This window comes from Microcaecilia unicolor, chromosome 7 (assembly GCF_901765095.1).
Source record: "Microcaecilia unicolor chromosome 7, aMicUni1.1, whole genome shotgun sequence".
Lineage (NCBI taxonomy): Eukaryota > Metazoa > Chordata > Amphibia > Gymnophiona > Siphonopidae > Microcaecilia > Microcaecilia unicolor.
Window position 1 is genome coordinate 268,458,433 of NC_044037.1, and position 18,762 is coordinate 268,477,194.

Here is an 18,762-nt window from a genome sequence, read left to right on the forward strand (position 1 = left end):
AGTGAAGTTTCTCTCTTAGGGGTTTTGCGCTTTCATATTTAGTTTTTCCAAATATGAGTCTGTCTGGCGGCCGTATTCTGGGCAGTTTGGAGTTTTTTGATTGTCTGTTCTTTGCAACCGGCGTATAGTGCATTCTTTGGGGCAAGGAGCTTTAGGTAAAAATAAGGTTAAGAAATAAGCTGAACACTTTAGTAACCCTGTGCTGTGTTCTTTGCCTCTGTATAGGCCTCCCAGAAATACTCAGCTGACTCTTGGTTGCCATAGCAGCAAATAGTAAACTAAAAAGGCCTTTTGTGCTGCTAGTCAGATTTATGCTGGGAAGTGGCTGCTTACTTTGAGGGATTCGTGCTGCACATTTTTAGAAGTCTAGAGTGTATGTAACCTGTAACACTGATGATTATTGGATAATTGGATGATTATTGGATAATTTTATTACTGACTTTAGTGATACCATCTTTGAATGTAAACTATAATAATGTGGACCTGGAACCAGCATTCCTGCTATCTGCTAAGGGAAGTCTTCCTGAGTCAAGCAAGCAATAGGTGAGATATTCTCTGATGGATGTACTTATCAAATATGATAAACTTTAAAAAACCTTTTGATTTTAAACAGAAGGAAAGGCATAATAATTAAAATGCACAGACAGAAGTCAGTAGAAAATGGGAAGCAGCATTCAGAGGGACCTTTAATTTATTTAGTACTACATTAATTAAAAGTGTGCTTCTACATTCTTCAGGTGTACAGTGCTGTGTACGTCTAGTAGTGCTATAGAAATGATAAGTATTAGTAGTACTTTAGTGCAAGCTAACACTATTAATGCACATTATTAGTAAATGATGTGCGTTAATTGCATGTTAGTGCTTACTAATACAGAAGAACTCTATAGTAAATTCAGTTTTTATTGTTCAAACAGTATTTCAGACAGTGTTCTCTATGTTCAGTCAGCTTTAGAGTCTAAACTACTTGTGCAGCATAGACTGAGTAGATTCTCCAGAGTGAACAGGATTATAGTGGCTGAAGATGACCAGATTCCCTGGATTCATATCCCGGCTACCGTAAATTAAATATGTGATCTTGAGCAAATCACTATTTCATTGTTCCCAGATTTACCCAGCTGTTATTTGATTGCGTTAAGAATGTTTTGATAATGTGAATTATAAAGTGATTTGAGGTCCTTCTTAGATATAAGCTGATACACATTTTTTTTTATCCTGGGTTAGTATTGTAGCATTTGTTTTTTCTTCATAAAGAATATAGCATTGACAGTAGTAAGCAAATCCTAGTGAACATTGTTAAAATATCACATATGTTTTGTATGCTACAATATTGTTATAATCTCAGGTCTGTAATTATTATGTTTCCATGTAAATTTATTAGAAAAACTGCTAATGATAGAAGATTACTCATGCTCCGAGTCAATGAGGTCTTCTTTCCAAAGAAGCAGCTCAACATCCCTGAGGCTGGTGTTCCATTCAGAGATTTAGTTTCAGGTTCCCAGGAGCCCCCATTCATCTATAATAGGAAATATAGCCATGATGAAGTCACACTGACATTAAAGAGGATTTGTTTGTTTTAAAGTTAGTCTTCTGGTAGCTCTGCATTTTTTCATTTCTGACAATGATGATTTGATATAGTCTGGTTCATTATGTTAATGTTTCAGTACACCTGCAACTTTGTATTGTACGTTCTAAATAATGCTACCAGGTTATTTTTCTTTTAATTGGAATAATTATTATTCTATAGTATGATTCAGGTGTAATCGTGGGTGAACGCCATCGGTGTCCAGGATGTTAATCCTGTGCACAACCGTACTTTTCCTTTCTCCATCACATACTGCTTCCTTAACCCCCCTCCCCCCCCTTTACAAAGCCTCGCTAGCAGCTGCCGGTGAGCTAATGCCGGGCTGTGTTGGCATTGCTGCACAGCAGCCGCTAGTGCAACTTTGTAAACGGGGGTTAAACTTTTATTACCCCTATGCAATACTAAACAGATAGTAAGTGAAATAGTACACGGTAACTGTTAGTACATTGCTGTGATAATTGTTACCATGTTGGGATGACAGAGCTAGCCTGTCATGGGGCCAGGGAATGGACTATGTGTTGTAGTTAGCTTATGATCACTTACCATGTGTTAAAGAAGAGGTAGTAAATTCTTCATTTACCACATGGTAGTTTTTTTTCTGTATGGCAATATGCTGGGAACACAACCCATAGTTAGTGCAACATCAGCTGGCATACTGTTCCTCTTATACCTTGGGCCTAACTGTTTTTGTGAATCGCAAAGCTGTGCCGAAGCCTGCACAGTTTACAGGAACTGTCAGCCTCAGAATGGCAAAGGAGGAGAATGTGGCCTGATCTTGCATCCTTACACCTCCTTTCGCTCAACTGCTGCAGGGAGGGAGGTTGGCCGAGCCACTGAGTTGCCATCAACAAGTTGTTGCCACTTCTGCCCCCCAATGATGCTGCTGCTGCCTGTACAAAATTCTTCATGGGAAGTGCAGATTTCTGCACAAATTCTGCATGGCACAGAATTTTCCCAGGTGTAATAGAAGCAGATGCTTTCAAAGGTTTGTTCAGCCTAAAAAAAACAAGATTGAGTGAAAAATATAGCCTAGTGCAACAATTCCAAAATCTGCTCTGATTTTATAGATTTTGAACACTCAACTGGGTAGGGGTGCCTCAAGGACAGGGTTAGGAACCACTTGTTTAGCACCCACCTGCGGAAAAAAATATGGATAAACTACAAATTAAGCTACAAAGTAGAAAATCAATGAAATTATTTTCTGGTGGTTCTTCACTATGGGGTGCTTTTACTACGGTGGGCTGAAAAATGGCTTGTAGTAGTGTAGGCGCGGGTTTTGGGTGTGCGCAGAATCATTTTTCAGCGTGCCTGTAAAAAAATGTGTTTTTAAAATTTTTGCCAAAAATAGACGTGCGGTAAAATCAAAATTGCCGCGTGTCCATTTTGGGCCTGTGACCTTACCGCCAGCCATTGACCTAGTGGTAAAGTCTCACACGGTAATCGGGTGGTAATGACCTATGAGCACCAAATGCCACTTGGCACACGTCCGTTACGCATGGCCGAAAATAAAAAAAATGATTTTTCAGCTGCGCGTATCGGACGCACACCAAAAATGAAATTACTGCAAAAGCCACATGGTAACCATGCGGTAACTCCATTTTGGTGCACGTTGGGTGCACGTAGAGCCTTACGTGACTTAGTAAAAGGGCCCCTATGCTTGTAGGAAAGTATTTTAGTTTGACATCAATTTGATGCATGGTTCAACGGAATCCTTGCTACACAGTCAATATATCACAAATATTTACTATACGAAGCATATTTTATGCTGTTTCATAAATTTATTTAGCTTTAAGATATCGTTGTGGCTCTGTGAAAGATGAATGACAATACAATCATCCATGAATTTCTGGAGGCTGTGAAAGAAGGTGACCTGGAAACAATAACTAGCAATATTTCTGCAGTTCTCTCCAATCTTGGAAATATAGACTTCCAGCACCCTGAAACAGGAAATACAGCTCTTATTATTGCTGCTGAAGGAAATCACAGTGAGGTAAACAGTACATTCTGTAATATTTTTCATTGACTTTGTCCCTCCTTCTTCCATGTAGCTGATATAGATACAACTGTAGTTTTACGTTTAGCGGGGTAGTTATCAAGTTGTATTAAATGTATAATGTGCATTATTTATTTCTTAATGCATATCAAAGGGCTCCAATGCAAGTTATATCACTGTAACACAGGGTATTTAACATTATGGCAGGTCACTTGCTAATAAGATGCAAAGCTTACAGATGCATGCAAAATACCTCATTACTATGTAAATTATATATCGTGGTTTATGCTGAGGTTATTTTTCTGTCCTGGTAACATTGGGTCGCAAAACTTAAGGGGGATGATGCTTGCCAAGAGAAGCTACCTCCCCCCCCCCCCCCCGATGACAGCACTGCACCCCAAAGCAGACCCCCTCCACTCACAAACCCCTGCCTAGAAGGCACCCCTCCATCAGAATCCTCATCCAGAACAACCTCCCCCAATCACAGAGTACCCCCCTAACTCTCTTAGGGCCCCACTAGAGACCAGGAATGTATGGTCGGGCAGGAGCAATCCACAGTCTCTTATGCCCTTGATGACACTGGATTCAAAATGGCACTGGCGACCCACTAGGGGTCAAGTTTCTGTTTAAGGGCTTTTTGTGCTCTTATATGGAAATCACAAGGCTACAGCTAGGGATTGCTGACACCATTTTGAACCTTGCACTGGTAAGAACAGGAGCAGCTGGGGACTGCTTGTGCACAATGTCACAAGAGACTAAGGATGTTTGAAGGTAGGCCTTGGAGGGGGGCACCTACAAGAGGCTAGAGGGGCATTTTGTGATTTGAAGGGGCTTTTGGGGGGGGTTGTGATTTGGGGAACATTAAGAAAATCCTTTTTTTTTTCTGAGTCAGAAATTGTCTATTCCTAGCCAGATTAAGTTCCGAGATCTATTTTTTTTTTTGGTTTTAGGAGTAAGGTTGCCTTTCAGCCTCTTATAAAAGGTAGAATTATCTAGCTGTATTTTAAAGATGGAGGAGTAGCTTAATGGTTAGTGCAGTACTACTACTTATCATTTCTAAGTAGCCTGAGCAGCAGGGGAACTGGACTCAGTTCCCACTGCAGCTCCTGGGCAAGTCACCTAACCCTCCATTGCCCCAGGTGCAAGATAAGTACCTGTTTATAATATGTAAATCACTTTGATTATAACCACGGAAAGGCAGAATATCAAATCCCATCTCCTCTTAATTTCAGCAATGTAGTCCATTTTATTTTTGACAAACACTACTGCCCCGCCTTTATTGTCTGGTTTGATTATGGTGGATTCATCATTTCTCAAACTACTAATAGCTAATTTTCTTTCTTAGTGATATTGTAAAATGCTTTTTTTTTGTTTTTGCTTTCCAATTTTGCAGTATCTCTCTAGACTAAACGTTCATGTATTTGTATTAATGGATTTATAGTACCAGGTGGTTGCCATCTGTTGTCATTTTTTACTATTGACATATCAGTTGTTACATGCTATTTTGTTAGAGAAATAATCAATAATTTTACGTTTCCTAACAAATTTAAACAAGTCAGTCCAAGTATTAAAGACATTATAGTGTGGTGTTGGGACAAAGGAAAGACCTCCATTTAGGATTTTGTTTTCTTCTGTTTCATTAAGGATTCTGTCGGAGATATTTACAACTCTATTGGTCAGAGGTCTAGAGGTATTGTGGTTAGCTTCAACTATGAGATGTTGGTTTATCTTCTCTGCATGTTGTATTCTGCCCTTTATTGAATCAATTTTCCTCTCCATCTCCTTTTGTATTGAAATACCGCTCTTTGTCTTCCTTGATTGGGATTCTCTGTTGACTAATAAGGCCCAGATGCACAAAACCTAACGAGCCCACAACTTGCGTTTTAAACTGGTTCCAGCCAGTTTAAAACGCAAGTAGTGCACCCCGGGCATGCACTAAGGGCATTTTCCCTGCCATGGTAGCAGGCAACGAAAACGGAATGCAAATGATTGAAAAGCTATTATAATGAGATGCACTACCGTTTTTCCGATTCCCTTACCATAGGAACCCTAACGAGATGTCTGACCTCTTGTTAGGGCTCCTGTGAGGGAATCGGAAAGGAAAAGGGCCCCCCAAAAAGGTAAAAAAGAAAAAAAAAAAGCAGGGAGCGCCTGTGAGGGGCGTCCTTTAAGGACGTACTCTCCCTGCGCTTGTGAGAGACGTTTTTTTGTTCGCAGTTTTTTGCTCTGCCGGCGCTCGTGTTTTTTCCCCCCTTCTATTTAGTCTTCGCCGCGCCACTTACCCCTCCACAGCGAAATTTTTCTATTTTCCTGGTTGCCGGAGAATCGGGACGTCCCTTTAGATTAGGCTCCTCTTCCTGGTCTCTTCAGCCAATCAGAGCGCGTTTCGCTGACAACAGCCAGCTAAGCCCGCTTTGATTGGCTGAAGAGACCAGGAAGAGGAGCCTAATCTAAAGGGACGTCCCGATTCTCCGACTCAGGTACCGAAGGACTAGAGAATGCAAGTGAGCTACAACGAGTAGCTCATTTGCATTCCCTATAGTTGATGCATTCCCGTTCCCTACCGATTCGCTATGGAATCGGTAGGGAACGGGAATTACCAATGTCTTTAACGCATCTGGGCCTCAGTTCTTTTTTTAAGAGTCTGTCTAACTGACAAACCATCAAGTAGTGTATAGTAAAGCAGAGGTGTCAAAGACCGTCTCAGAATCAGTGACAAGCTGCTAATAGGTGGGAAAATGTGGGATACAAATGTAACAAATAAATAAAATAAAATGTGGAGTGTAGCATGAGTAGGAATATCATCCTGAGTTGTCTCCAAATATTCCGTTAGATTTAAAGAATCATTATCTCTAGGTGATAGCACATCAGATGCCAAGTCATCCTGGTTAATTCTCACCACAGTAGTAGGCAGATAATATTATTTGGAAATACTAATAGAGTCAGCATTAGAAAAAAGCAATACTTCCTTCAAATATTTTCTCAGCAATATCTTAGCAGATAAGAGTGGACAAACAGGAAAATAGGATATATACACATTTTGTAGCACTGAACTGGAAACAGGTATACGGGTATACACAGTGCTTTTTTTGTAGAAAAAAAGGTGCCGGTACTCATTATGGGCGGGGTCACCACATATGGCTCCACCCCTATGATAGCCACACCCACATTAACCACACCCCCTATACCAGCCATGGCGCATATAAACAGACATCATTGAAAATATTATAGTACTATAGGAGAAAAAAATAACGTGATTTTTTTCATTATAAATAATCTCTGTAAGCTCTTACAGCTCCAGTATACCCAGTGCAAAATAAGACAGCCAATGTAAATTCTCAAATTGGACATAATTACAAACACTAAAATGAAAATAAAATGATTTTTTTCTACCTTTGTTGTCTGGTGACTGTTTTTCTTTCCATATTGGTCCCATTCTGTGATTCTGCTTTCTTTTCTTTTCGCTTAACTCTTCTGTGCCATTTGTCATTTTTGTCTCCTTTTTCTTTGCTTTCTTCAATATTTTTCAGGCTCTCTCTCTGTCCAGATTTAATTCATTCTTACTATCCATTCTTTAATTTCCTTCATCTACCCGTGGCTTTTCATCTTTTCCTCACCCTTGTTCTCCCCATGCCCCTTCCTCTTATTCTCGTCTTTCTCTATTCCCCTTTTCCATCCAGCAGCTCTGCTTTCTCTCCCCATCCTTCCAGTGTCTCCCCTATTTCTTTCTGCATTCTTCCATCCAGCATCTTCCCTCTCTCTCTCCCCATCCTTCCATCTGTTTTCCCCCTCTCTCTCCCCATCCTTCCATCTGTTTTCCCTCTCTCTTTCCCCAATCTTTCCATCTGTTTTTCCCTCTCTCTCCCAATCCTTCCATCTGTTTTTCCCTCTCTCTCCCCATCCTTCCATCTGTTTTCCCCTCTCTCCCCAATCCTTCCCTCTGTTGTTTTCCCTTTCTCTCTCTCCCCAATCCTTCCCTGTTTTCCCTCTCTCTCTCCCCATCCTTCCATCTGTTTTCCCCTCTCTCCCCAATCCTTCCATCTGTTTTTCCCTCTCTCTCACCATCCTTCCATCTGTTTTTCCCTCTCTCTCCCCAATCCTTCCCTGTTGTTTTCCCTCTCTCTCTCTCCCCATCCTTCCATCTGTTTTTCCCTCTCTCTCCCCATCCTTCCATCTGTTTTTCCCTCTCTCTCCCCAATCCTTCCCTGTTGTTTTCCCTCTCTCTCTCTCCCCAATCCTTCCATCTGTTTTTCCCTCTCTCTCACCATCCTTCCATCTGTTTTTCCCTCTCTCTCTCTCCCCATCCTTCCATCTGTTTTCCCCTCTCTCTCTCTCTCCCCATCCTTCCATCTGTTTTTCCCTCTCTCTCCCCAATCCTTCCCTGTTGGTTTCCCTCTTTCTCTCTCTCCCCAATCCTTCCCTCTGTTGGATTCCCTCTCCCTGCCAAGTTTGGCGCGAACGGCGCGAAGACGCGACGCACGCGGCACCAGCCCCTATTTCCGGCCGCTGCTGCTTCTCCTGTTGTTGAGCAGCAGCGGCCGCTACACAAAGAAAAAGAAGATTAAAAAAAATTGAAACCTGGCTGAAACGCGGCACCCCGGCACTGTAGACAGCCATTAGGCATTGGCTGTTGCCCCGCAACCGCTCCTCCTCTTGCCTCTACGTCACTGCCCCTGGAGGAAGACCCCGGAGGAGCGCAGTGACGTAGAGGCAAGAGGAGGAGCGGCTGCGGGGCAACAGCCAATGCCTAATGGCTGTCTACAGTGCCGGGGTGCCGCGTTTCAGCCAGGTTTCAATTTTTTTAAAAATCTTTTTCTTTGTGTAGCGGCCACTGCTGCTCAACAGCAGAGCAGCAGCGGCCGGAAATGGGGGCTGGCACTGCGTGCGGGACATGGACTCACGGGGCGGGGGGAGCAAAAAAAAAAGGTGCCGGTACGCCGTACCGTTGCGTACCGGCACAAAAAAAGCACTGGGTATACATCTTATCATTAGGTACAACACACTGATGTCAGAAACATCATATACAGAAAGGTACAATAAGGTAGTACTTAGCCTTTGTACAAATAAATAAATAAATAAATAAATATAACATTGCTGTGGATCATAACCCAGATAAAATTGCGGAAAATGAAGCTGTGACCACCTGGGACATTTCTTGGAGATGGGAACTTCAGTCAGCAATGCTGTAGTTGCTCTAAATTCCACAAGGTCACTTTGAAATGTGTTTTGAGAGTGTAATGTGTGAAGGAGTGGCCTAGTGGTTAGGGTGGTGGACTTTGGGGAACTGAGGAACTGAGTTCGATTCCCGCTTCAGGCACAGGCAGCTCCTTGTGACTCTGGGCAAGTCACTTAACCCTCCATTGCCCCATGTAAGCCGCATTGAGCCTGCCATGAGTGGGAAAGCGCAGGGTACAAATGTAACAAAAATAAAATAGATACTATTGGAGATTCTACATGGAATGTTGCTACTATTGGAGATTCTACATGGAATGTTGCTATTCCACTAGCAACATTCCATGTAGAAGGCTGCGCAGGCTTCTGTTTCTGTGAGTCTGACATCCTGCACATACGTGCAGGACGTCAGACTCACAGAAGCAGAAGCCTGCGCGGCCACATTGGTGATCTGCAAGGGCCGACTTCTACATGGAATGTTGGAATACATTCCATGTAGAATCTCAAATAGTAGCAACAGTGGAGGAGTGGCCTAGTGGTTAGGGTGGTGGACTTTGGTCCTGAGGAGCTGAGTTCAATTCCCACTTCAGGCACAGACAGCTCCTTGTGACTCTGGGCAAGTCACTTAACCCTCCATTGCCCCATGTAAGCCGCATTGAGACTGCCATGAGTGGGAAAGCGCGGGGTACAAAAAAAAAAGAATGTTGCTACAGTGTCAGAGTTGCTGATGGAAGAATATTCACTGCGCAAGTTCCTGCGGATTAGACTTTATAAATATGTGTTGTCCTATAAACAAAACATACCTTGGTTGGAACCATAACTACTTGCATACAGCCTGTCTTTTCTACCCAAGTGCAGCAAGCTGGTTTATCTGTTAGGTGCATAGGCAGTCGGCTAGGGCAGCAATTTCTAGGGCGCAGCAAAGAGGAGTTAAAAATCAAAGCAAAATAATAGGTTCTGACAGCATCTATTACACTAAAAGATCCTAATGTTTGTGTGTCAAACTCAGGTAGGTTAGATTTTTTTGAAGTGCATTATGTTAGCAGCATGTACTAATGCACATTGAGTTACAGTAAAGCCTCGAGTATCTGATCCGTTGTTGGATAAATGAAAAGTTGGATAATACTGAAAACAATGGTAACCCCCACAATGCAGAAACAAAGGCTGTAAAAGCAGGGTCCCAGGCTCACAACGTTGCTGTTTTGCGATAAAGTAGGCAGTAAAAGTAGGGTCCTGGGTTCAAAAAATGGAAAGAGAAGCTGCGTGATGTCACCAGGGGAGGGAGTCTGTTGGATATCTTGGATGGTCAGATTAGTGAAAGTTGGATAATTTAGACTGTACTGTACATTATTTACTGCAGAACTTATTTTATGCCATGAGACCTATTTATTAATAATGCAAGTAAGCTGTGAGAGTGAGCTCCTGACTTTGCGAGGTGTTCAACTGCTGGCGAGCTAACCCTACCCCAGGAGATGGGGAAAAGGAAGGGGAAGTCCAGAGTTCTGCCCTCAGCCCCTGGAATCGTTCCCGCTCACTGGCAATTGACCCTGGACCAAGTTGGCGTTCTTCCACGGGTCATGCAAACGCCCACTTCGAATCAAGCCACGGAGGTTTCAGTGGTTCACAGCGATGGAGTGGTCTCGTTGAGCCCGCTCGAAAATGCAGCCCCTCCACGACCCGGAAGTAGTTTCATCTCCAAGGTAGGATCACCTAGTTCAGTTCCCGAAGTGGAGAGCAACGAAGCATTCCAAGGAGGAACCTCAGCGATTTTGGCCCCAATAGTGGGAACAGCAAGAAATTGGAGGGTCAATGCGACCTCGACCCCCACGCTTTCGGGAGCTACAACCGTCGGTGTAGTGCAGATGGTAAGACCGGCTGTGGTTACTTTGGATTCTCTATAGGACGCAATTCAGGGGATGAACTCCCTATTAACAAAGGTAACCAACTCTTTTACAAAAGACATTACAGACTTAAAACAAGTTCAGCAGAAGCTAGAGGATAAGGTTCAAGATCAAGGGAATCAAGTTGGAACTTTAAGAGCTGAACTCTCTACGTTGCAGGTGTTTGCAGGAGAAGTCTCTAAAGATAGAGATATACTGAGGAGAAAATTGGAATTTTTGGACAATCAGGGGAGGAAGAATAATTTACGATTTATTAATTTTCCTAAAGCCCCTTTGACCTCACCAATTGATATGCTACGTAGATATTTCCAGGAAATATTAAAAATTCCAACAGAGGGACTTCCACCTATTAATAAAACCCAGTATTTAACTGGGATTAAAAAATCGACCTCCCCGGCTGCTCAGAATCCAGTAGATAATTTAACAGACTTTTTGGAGAACTCACTGGACAATGTAACAGAGAGAACGACTCTTTTGGTGTCATTTGCAATAGAGTTGGATAGAAATAATATTTTCAAATTATACTTTAAACATTTAAATGAAAAGTTTCTAGGGGAACAAGTTCGTATATATCCAGATTTGAATAAAGATACTCAAATGCGGAGAATATATGAGTCTTAGGCCTAGGGCAGTAGCGCTAGGAGCTGTATTTGTGTTAAAATTTCCATGTCGATACATTGTATCTTTAGAATCAGTGACTTATATGTTTCTTGAACCTCAAAAAATGAAAGAGTTTATTAGTGCTCGAGAAAATAGACGAGATTACTACTACTACTACTATTTAGCATTTCTATAGTGCTACAAGGCATACGCAGAGCTGCACAAACATAGAAGAAAGACAGTCCCTGCTCAAAGAGCTTACAATCTAATAGATAAAAAATAAATAAAGTAAGCAAATCAAATCAATTAATGTGAACGGGAAGGGAGGCGAGTGGTTACAAGTGGTTACGAGTCAAAAGCAATGCTAAAGAGGTGGGCTTTCAGTCTAGATTTAAAGGTGGCCAAGGATGGGGCAAGACCTGAAAGTTCAATAGAGTTAATCGCTGATATTCGGCTGTGAGTAGTGCGCATGTTGCTGCTCTTAGACTAAAAAAGTATTTCCATGTTTTTCAAAATTTATTCCTTGTGTCTTGCCACAACTTTTATTGTGGTCTAAAAGATTTTGAATTATTTCCTTTGTTAAATAACCTAATGGTCATTTATGTTTCCTTCTTCCTGACATTTAAGTTGTATGACTGAATGTAATATAAACTTAATAAAGAAAAAAAAATAATACAAGTTAGCAGCATCAGCATGTATTAACACAGTAGCACCCTTTCATAAATCTAACCCAACTCTTCCTCCTCCTTAACCTAGCATCCATCTTTTTGCCTCTCTACCTCCAATTTCCCTTGCATATGCCCTTGCTTCTCACCCCCACAGTATCTTCCTTCCTGTTCCTTCTGTCTCCCCAGAATCAACTCCCTTGTCCCAGCCTCAGCATTAGCATCTACCATTGTCAGCTCCCAGCCCCCTTCTCACACCCCAACGATCTGTCCCCATGTCAGCCCCAGCCCCCTTCTCTCCCCTCCTTCCCAGAATCAGCCACCCCTTTCCCCAGCATTTTCCAGCGTCAAGCCCTTTTTCCCCACTGCCTGCATCTGTGTCCCCACCCTTTTTTTTTTTTTTACTTTCTCTCAGCTAATGTATTTGACTCTTATTAGTGGTGAGAGCTTGCTCCTTTACTCCCAACTGCTCTCTGTCAGCCACAGCTGCCGTGATGCAGCCTCAGCTAGGCTTAGGTATCCAGTTCAATTTTAAATTTTATTTGTTCTGTGTTGCTTAATAATGAATACATTTATTTGCAGACTGCTAGAGGAATTGAACATAGCAGTGTAATCCATTAATTCACTGAAACAGAACATGTCCTAAAGGATTACAATGGGGCCTTTTTACTAAACCACACTGAAATTTGCAGTTACCGCGGCTTAATGTGGGACTTAAACATGCAGCAGCTGCAGATATAACATGGTAACCATTGGGGGAATTCCCAGCATTTGTCTTTATAGGTCCTGTGTTAAAAGTTCCATTAGCGTGTAGTCCTAATTAGGAGGCGATAAGTGGTCCCACATTAACTGCGTGTTAGATAGCGCATGGTATTTGCATCACACTAACCACAAAACACTTTCCATGCCCATTCTTTAGTCATGACACACCCCCCTCACATAAAGTTCACTTAGGGCTAGATTCTGTATATGGCGTTGAAAAATTGCCGCAGATAAAATTTCACGCTAAGTGCTATTCTATAAGTGCTCAGAGTTGGGCACCGTTTATAGAACAGCACTTGGCGCTGGGATCCACACCCAATTTTAGGAGTGAGGATTTACACCAAGTAAAACCTGGGGCAAATTCTCACGTCTAAATTATGCACGGATCTCCCTTATTCTACAAAACTCTGCATAAATACTAGGAACAGGCCCAATCTACCTATGCCCCTCCCATGGCCATGCCCCCTTTTTGGATCCACACATAAAATTTACACATGGATCCCAGCGCCTAAAAATGTGCATGTAAATTTTAATTCATGTCAGTTAGCACCAATGAGCTAACTGGCTTGTTATTCAGTTAAATTGTTGCATGGAAATTGGGCACTTGCTCAAATTTCCGTGCACAATTTTGAGCACCATATATAGAATTAGGTCATTAATGTGCATTTTACTGTACACTAAATGTAAAAATATCATATAGCCACTTAATGAGGTTCTGCAATAGCAGTTGCTGTGGGGTAAACCATGTATTAAGGACTAGATTCTATATTTGACGCCTATAAAATCGATGCTGAAAAAAACTATGCCTAGGCATATTCTATAAAGTATGCCTACATTTAGGTGCACTTTATAGAATAAGCTAAAATTCCACATGGTTTATAGAATATGCCAAGTGCCCATCCTCACAACTAAATTTAGACGCGAACATTTACGCCAAGTAACATAGTAAATGATGGCAGATAAAGACCTGCACGGTTCATCCAGTCTAGCCAAGTAAAACGTGGTGTAAATGCCGATGTCTAAATAACGTGCAGACTGGGTGTATTCTATAACCACACACATACATTTTAGAAATGCCTGACCCAGTCACTCCACACCACCTTTTCAATTATGCACCTTAGAATTTACACGCATCACTTTATAGGATATGCTTAGACAGTTTTGTGCATAAATTCTAATTAATGCCAGTGTCAACAATTGATTGTTAAGTGGCAATTATCAGCGCTGATTGGCTTGTTAAGTAATTAAGTTGAACGTGCAAATCCAGAATACGACTGGATTTGCGCACACAACTTAAGCAATATGAAATCCGGGGGTAAGTGCTTAATGTGGTTTAGTAAAAGGCCTCAATAAGTAATTAACCCTAGAACGCATATTGGGGGCCTTTTAGGCCCCCATGCTTACATTTTTGCTATTATCTGCAAAATTACTTTAGTTAGAATTTTGAAACTCAAGGTATTACTCAAGTATGTCATTGTTGATAATATCCAGTTGTTCATATAATTTTTTTTCATAGGCATTATGGTGTAACAATGCTTGTTTGGTGAAAACTACATCTGTACGAATTGGGGGCCTTTTAGGCCCCCGCTGTTTTTATCATGTTCTCAGAAGTGTTTGTGTCTCAAGTTACTTTATTTGTACTCAGTAATGCTGGTGGAGGGGCCAGGGTGTGGATAATAACATGTGAGGATGTCATGTGATTTTTGGAGGGAGTGATAAGGCCATGACATCACCTCAGGTCCTCTGAACACTGAGGACAGTATACACTGTGAGCTAATTGCTGAAGGACCTGTGATAAGATAAGCTGTTGAGAGGAAATCTGTTTCATTTTCTAACATCTAGTCAGCAATGGCACAGTCTTCCTCCAAGTGTCTGACTGACCAAGAGATTGAAGCGATTATGTTTCAAAGCGATGATGAAAGTGAACTATCTTTGTCTGATGAAGAATATCTGCCACCAGCTAATCAAACATCCTCATCCAGTGATTCTTCTGATGATGAAGAAGTGAATCTAGTGGATCCTCAAGAAGTGATAAGTAGAACATCCAAAACAAATGTTTTTTGGGACAGTAATCCTACATTAGTCGGACGTACTCCAATACACAATATTGTGAGACAGGCTCAAGGAGCTGTGGGAAGTCCCAGTTACTTTACCCCTAAAGATGTATTCTGTACTTATTTTTCTGACAATATTGCAGAAGAGGTCCTATTATGTTCAAACCTAGAAGGAAGACGTATCGCTTCAGCAAAAAATAAGTCCTGGAAAAATATCTCAAAAGAGGAACTTTATGCATATATTGGACTTTTCCTGCTGGCAGGGAGTCAAAAATCGTATGATGTCCCAATACGAGAATTATTTCTGGACCCACTTTCTGATCCACACTATAAGGCGACAATGTCAGTGGGCAGATATGAGGAAATTAGAAGGATCATTCGCTTTGATGATAAGCGAACTCGTGCAGCGAGGTTTGAAACAGACAAATTAGCCCCTATCAGTTATATCTGGAACATATTTATCAAAAATTGCACAAAACTTTACAATCCTAGTACTAATGTTACTGTAGATGAGCAACTTGTACCGTTCAGAGGATGCTGCAAATTCATACAATACATGCCCAGCAAGCCAGCCAAGTACGGTATAAAAATCTTCTGGATGTGTGATTCTGCAAATTATCATGGCATAAATGGCGTAATCTACTGTGGCAAAGAGGTTGGTGCACCAGTACAGAAGGATCTGGGGTCTGAAATAGTCAAAACTCTTGCTGTTCCAATATTCAATTCAGGTAGAAACATCACCATGGACAATTATTTCACCAATGTTGAACTAGGCAATTTTCTGCTTGCAAAAGCTATTACACTTGTTGGTACTATAAAGCAAAACAGACGAGAAATTCCAGCAGCACTCAAACACAATTGTCAGCGAGCACTTTATGAGAGTGTCTTTGGATTCAATAACAAAGCGACTTTGGTATCTTACAAGGCAAAGAAGGAGAAATCTGTAATTTTACTCAGTACCATGCATCACGATTGCAGTGTTGACAGCAATAACCAAAAATTGAAACCAGAAATCATCCTGCATTACAATGCAACAAAAGGAGGTGTAGATAAAATGGATGAGATGGTGGGAGAATATTCGTGTAAGAGGCAAACAAAACGATGGCCTGTAGTACTATTTTCAAATATGCTTGATGTAGCAGCCCTAAATTCATTCATTATTTATACAGAAACTCATCCTGAATTTCATGCACAGAGGAAGGACAGGAGACGCTTATTCTTGAAGGACCTTTGTCATGAACTTGTAATACCTCACATGATAGAGCGAAGCGACTTGAAATGCTTGCCAAAGAAAACTAAAGAAGCAATGAAACGGTGTGGCGTACAGTTTCAGATTACTCCAGAGCCAGGAGAAAGAAAACGAAAGCGTTGTTTCATGTGTCCAAGAAACATAGAGAGGAAAACTGAGCGATATTGTTCCACTTGTAAGGAAACTGTTTGCAAAGAACACTCTTCTGAAAAAATAACATGTCAGAATTGTTTGGAAGACTAATATAATAGAAAAGAAAGTTAGAATAAAAATGTAGCTGCAGCTAGTTTGCTATAGATTTCTATGCATTTTTGTGTGTTTTCATGTCTTTGCGTGAAATTTGGGAAAAAAAAAGATTTTTTGGTGTTTTCTGTGAAAAATTATAATTAAAATGTTGTCCACTATTCATATTTTATTGAGCAATTTTGAAATAAACTTGTGAAAGTTATTTAAGTGTGTTTTTCTACATTATGTGCATGGATATGTATATTTTTAACGTCATGCGTTCTAGGGTTAAAAAAGGACCAAAGTATCAAGACTGTATTATTACTGGGTAGACTACTTCACTTTTTACACATGGGAAAATCATATTTTTAGCAGTTGAAGCAATGATATCAAATATATTTTACAAAAAAAGATAGGGTTTTTGTTGAATAGAATGTAATACCTTATAGACTTTACTGAAAGTAGAAGACTCAGTGATTTATTAACCCATTTCTGTATTCCCTGTGTAACTTTATTCTTATCATGGCATTGCAGGTAGTGGCATTCCTTTTGGAGAAAAGAGCAGATGTCACTTTGTGCAACTATAATGATCAGACAGCCCTACATGTGGCTAATCCTGTTATCCAGAAACAGCTGTTCTCTGGTGTAAACCGAGCCTCATTTCCCCAGATACAGTTCATGCAGACAGCGTGGCAAGGTGATCTCCAAATTCTTCAGCAGCTGCTGGTTGGTTAATTAGACCTTTCTTTTTAAATGATTGAATTTTGGGAAATTAAAAAAAAGTGTGCTGTCTAGTCCCACTTCCCAACTTCACTACCCTTAACCCCCCCCCCCCCCTCCCTTCTCATTTACCCTGATCTTATTTTTTTTTCATTGCTTTTAGATAGGGCAAGCTGATCTCTCTAATATACTGATAACTTAAAGATAATAGAGGAACAGACTTCAGAAACTCGGTACAGCTGACGGCACTTTAATTAATCAGCTGACCGCTCGGCTCTGCGTGGCTCATTTTAGGCTTACGCTGGTGAGAATCCTCATTAGTCTGAAAAACCTCTATAGCATCCAAATAATAACTTATTCTTTCATATATATATTTTGTGCAACATGAAGTACTCTACAAGTACTTAGCTGTGCTTGTAGAGTACTTCATATTGCACAAAATGAAAATATATATGAAAGAATAAGTTATTATTGGGGTGCTATAGAGGTTTTTCAGACTAATGAGGATTCTCACCAGCGTAAGCCAGTGGCGTAGCCAAGGGTGGGCTTGGGTGGGCCCAGGCCCACCCAGTAGCAGCATATCTATGATGTGGCTGGCAGGGATTCCCTAAGCCCCACCAGCCGAAAACTCCCAACAACTGTCCCTCCTGCATACTTTGTAAATACCAGATGCCTGCAGTGAGCAGCGACTGATACATACTGCTCGCACCGGCCCCACAGCCTTCCCGCTGATGTATTCCTGCCTATGCGGAAACAGGAAGTTACATCAGAGGGAAGGCTGTGAGGCCAGCATGAGCAGTGTGTATTAGTTGCTGCTCGCTGTCGGTGAAAATCTGCTATTTAAAAGGTATGCAGGGGAGGGGCTGATGTTTGAAGGACCATATGGCATGCAGTTGGGAGAGGGAGAGACCAAATCACTTGTGGAGTACTTCTGCCCACCCATCTTGGGCCCAGGCCCACCCAAAATTGGGTGTCTGGCTACGCCCCTGGCGCAAGCCTAAAATAAGCCACGCAGAGCCGAGCAGTCAGCTGATTAATTAAAGTGCCGTCAGCTGTACCGAGTTTCTGAAGTCTGTTCCTCTATTATCTTTAAGTTATCAGTATATTAGATAGATCAGCTTGCCCTAAGTGGACATTTTAGGTTTAAACAGTATAACGGCAAGTACCAGAAGTATTGTTCAGTATAACAATTGCTTTTAGATAGGCAATACACAGTCATCTTCGGAAAGAAATAACAAACTGCACAAATAACAACAACAAATACACATATATAATTTATATAATCCAGCTAACTGTTTAGAGATCCCAAGCATGAAGCCACAGGGAAACTCATGTGGAAAATTGGAAAAAAAGAAAAAAAAAAAGGAGCAGACAAGATAACATACTGAAACAACAATTCAGCCCCGAGTAGCTACCATCCATTGGCTACTCTATAAACTGTTTTCCCTTTCAAGAAAAATGTTAACTAAGAGGGTACATTAAAAATATGTTGATAATTCTAAAAACCAAACTATGCACTTACAAGGAAATCTTAAAGAAAACCTAGTTCCCATAGAAATAACATCTTGTTGGACAGCCAGGAATTGCTTCTTCTGTTCCTTTGTCCATTAGGAAAATTCTGTACCTTCCCACCTAAAAATAAGTATCTTGAAAATGAAAGTACAACCTTAAAACTGATTCTTCCCTTGAAGAAAAGCAAAAGTAACTAACAAAGTAGCTCTCTTAGGGCTTTTACAAAGCTAGCGATTAGGGGTGTGCCAAATGCAACAAAGCCCATTCCATTCCTATGGGCTTCATCAGCATTCGACACACGGCAATCACTAATCACTATTGTGGCTT

At 41.2% G+C, this 18,762-nt stretch overlaps 1 protein-coding gene across 1 annotated transcript in view; it reads left to right on the plus strand.

Moving 5' to 3' along the window:
* Positions 1-377: 377 nt before the first annotated feature.
* The window catches only part of MAP3K19 (mitogen-activated protein kinase kinase kinase 19), an 86,876-nt gene continuing 68,491 nt past the window's right edge, over positions 378-18,762 (plus strand). The window contains exons 1-3 of the mRNA XM_030210568.1: positions 378-543; positions 3,369-3,572; positions 16,738-16,929. Coding sequence (XP_030066428.1) covers positions 3,399-3,572; positions 16,738-16,929 — 366 coding nt within the window. The 5' untranslated portion in view covers positions 378-543; positions 3,369-3,398. The remainder of the gene's footprint in view (positions 544-3,368; positions 3,573-16,737; positions 16,930-18,762) is intronic.